General features: G+C 39.1%; 1 protein-coding gene across 1 annotated transcript in view; it reads right to left on the bottom strand.

Moving 5' to 3' along the window:
* The window catches only part of TSPAN5 (tetraspanin 5), a gene marked incomplete at its 5' end in the record, with an annotated part of 20,288 nt that extends 19,574 nt beyond the window's left edge, over nucleotides 1-714 (bottom strand). The window contains one exon of the mRNA XM_010167924.1: nucleotides 664-714. Coding sequence (XP_010166226.1) covers nucleotides 664-714 — 51 coding nt within the window. The remainder of the gene's footprint in view (nucleotides 1-663) is intronic.
* Nucleotides 715-1,214: the final 500 nt, after the last annotated feature.

Raw genomic sequence — 1,214 nt, 5'->3', positions numbered from 1 at the left:
CTTTCCCTGCTCCCCTTTTTCCCGTTTCCAAGTTGATTTATCAGTCTTGCAACAGAGAGTGTTCCAAGTGGACAGTTTTATTTGCACATAAAAACACAACAGCTATTCTGTCTCAGGTTTGGCTTGGTTTTGGGGGTTCATTTTGGTTTGGGTTTGTTGTTTTGAGTTTGAATTTTTGTTGTTGTTGTTTTGGTTTGTTTTGGGGCTTTGTTTTGTTGGTTGGTTTTGTTTAAGAGGAACAGCAATTAGCGTGCCATGTTAAGGCAAAGCCGAGGAGGCTTATTTTCAGGAAGTTGCCCCCTGAGACACTTAGGTGCCCTCTCCATTCCTAGGGACACATGCAGGAGAGACATGCTGCCCACACTGCCTTCAGTAGAGCGTTCTAGTATCTGAGCTGCAGCTTGAGCATGCGTGGATTGAAATGGTTATTTTATGTGTAAGTGTCAGCCGTGATTTCTCGCCAAGGCATTCTTGGGAAATATGCCAAGGATGTTCTTCTAGGTGAGCCAAGCCAAGATTTTATTTGACAGAGAAACTTGATTTTGTTTCAGTAGAAACTGTGTGTGGACACATAAAATGTGCAGCATATTACTATTCCAGTATCCATCAGAAAAAGAGAGAGAAAGAGAAAAAACATGGAGTTTGGTGCTATATTCAACTTACCTTTTCATTCCATGCCCACAATCCAATCCCAAGAAATGCTATGCCAAGGAACTAAAGGGAAAAAAAAAAAATATATCAGAGCAGGAACTATGACTTTATGGATTTATTTTTTTTAAACATACATGTTGGCTCATCCTCTCTGTTGGATAACCAATTTTACCAGGACTGTGGGGGCTTACTGAGAGTTTTAAAATATGTATGTAGTTGTTTATTTTACAACTTAACCATTGCAACTGGAAGAATTTAAAACTTGCACAGCTCATTCAGGGATGTTCCACATGGGAATAGTAGGTGAAATAAATGTCACTTTCTCAGCATCAAGCAAGGTTCTTTTTGAGTTTGTCAGACTCAAAACAGCCTCCACAGTCAAGCAACACATTATTTTACTGTTGTATTACCACACCTGCACAAAAAAACCTTTCCTCCCAGCTCTTTCCCAGAGAGAGAAAGTGATTAAAAGAAAGTCCTAAATACGTACTATCAGTTTTAGCAATGTTGTCCACAAACACAGAAAACTGTTTCAATATAACATAACTCATAATTTATGGGGG

Source organism: Antrostomus carolinensis, unplaced genomic scaffold (assembly GCF_000700745.2).
Source record: "Antrostomus carolinensis isolate BGI_N321 unplaced genomic scaffold, ASM70074v2 scaffold1070, whole genome shotgun sequence".
Classification (NCBI taxonomy): Eukaryota; Metazoa; Chordata; class Aves; order Caprimulgiformes; family Caprimulgidae; genus Antrostomus; species Antrostomus carolinensis.
Note: the sequence above shows the minus strand (reverse complement) of the source record. Positions and strands in the feature narration are given on the sequence as shown.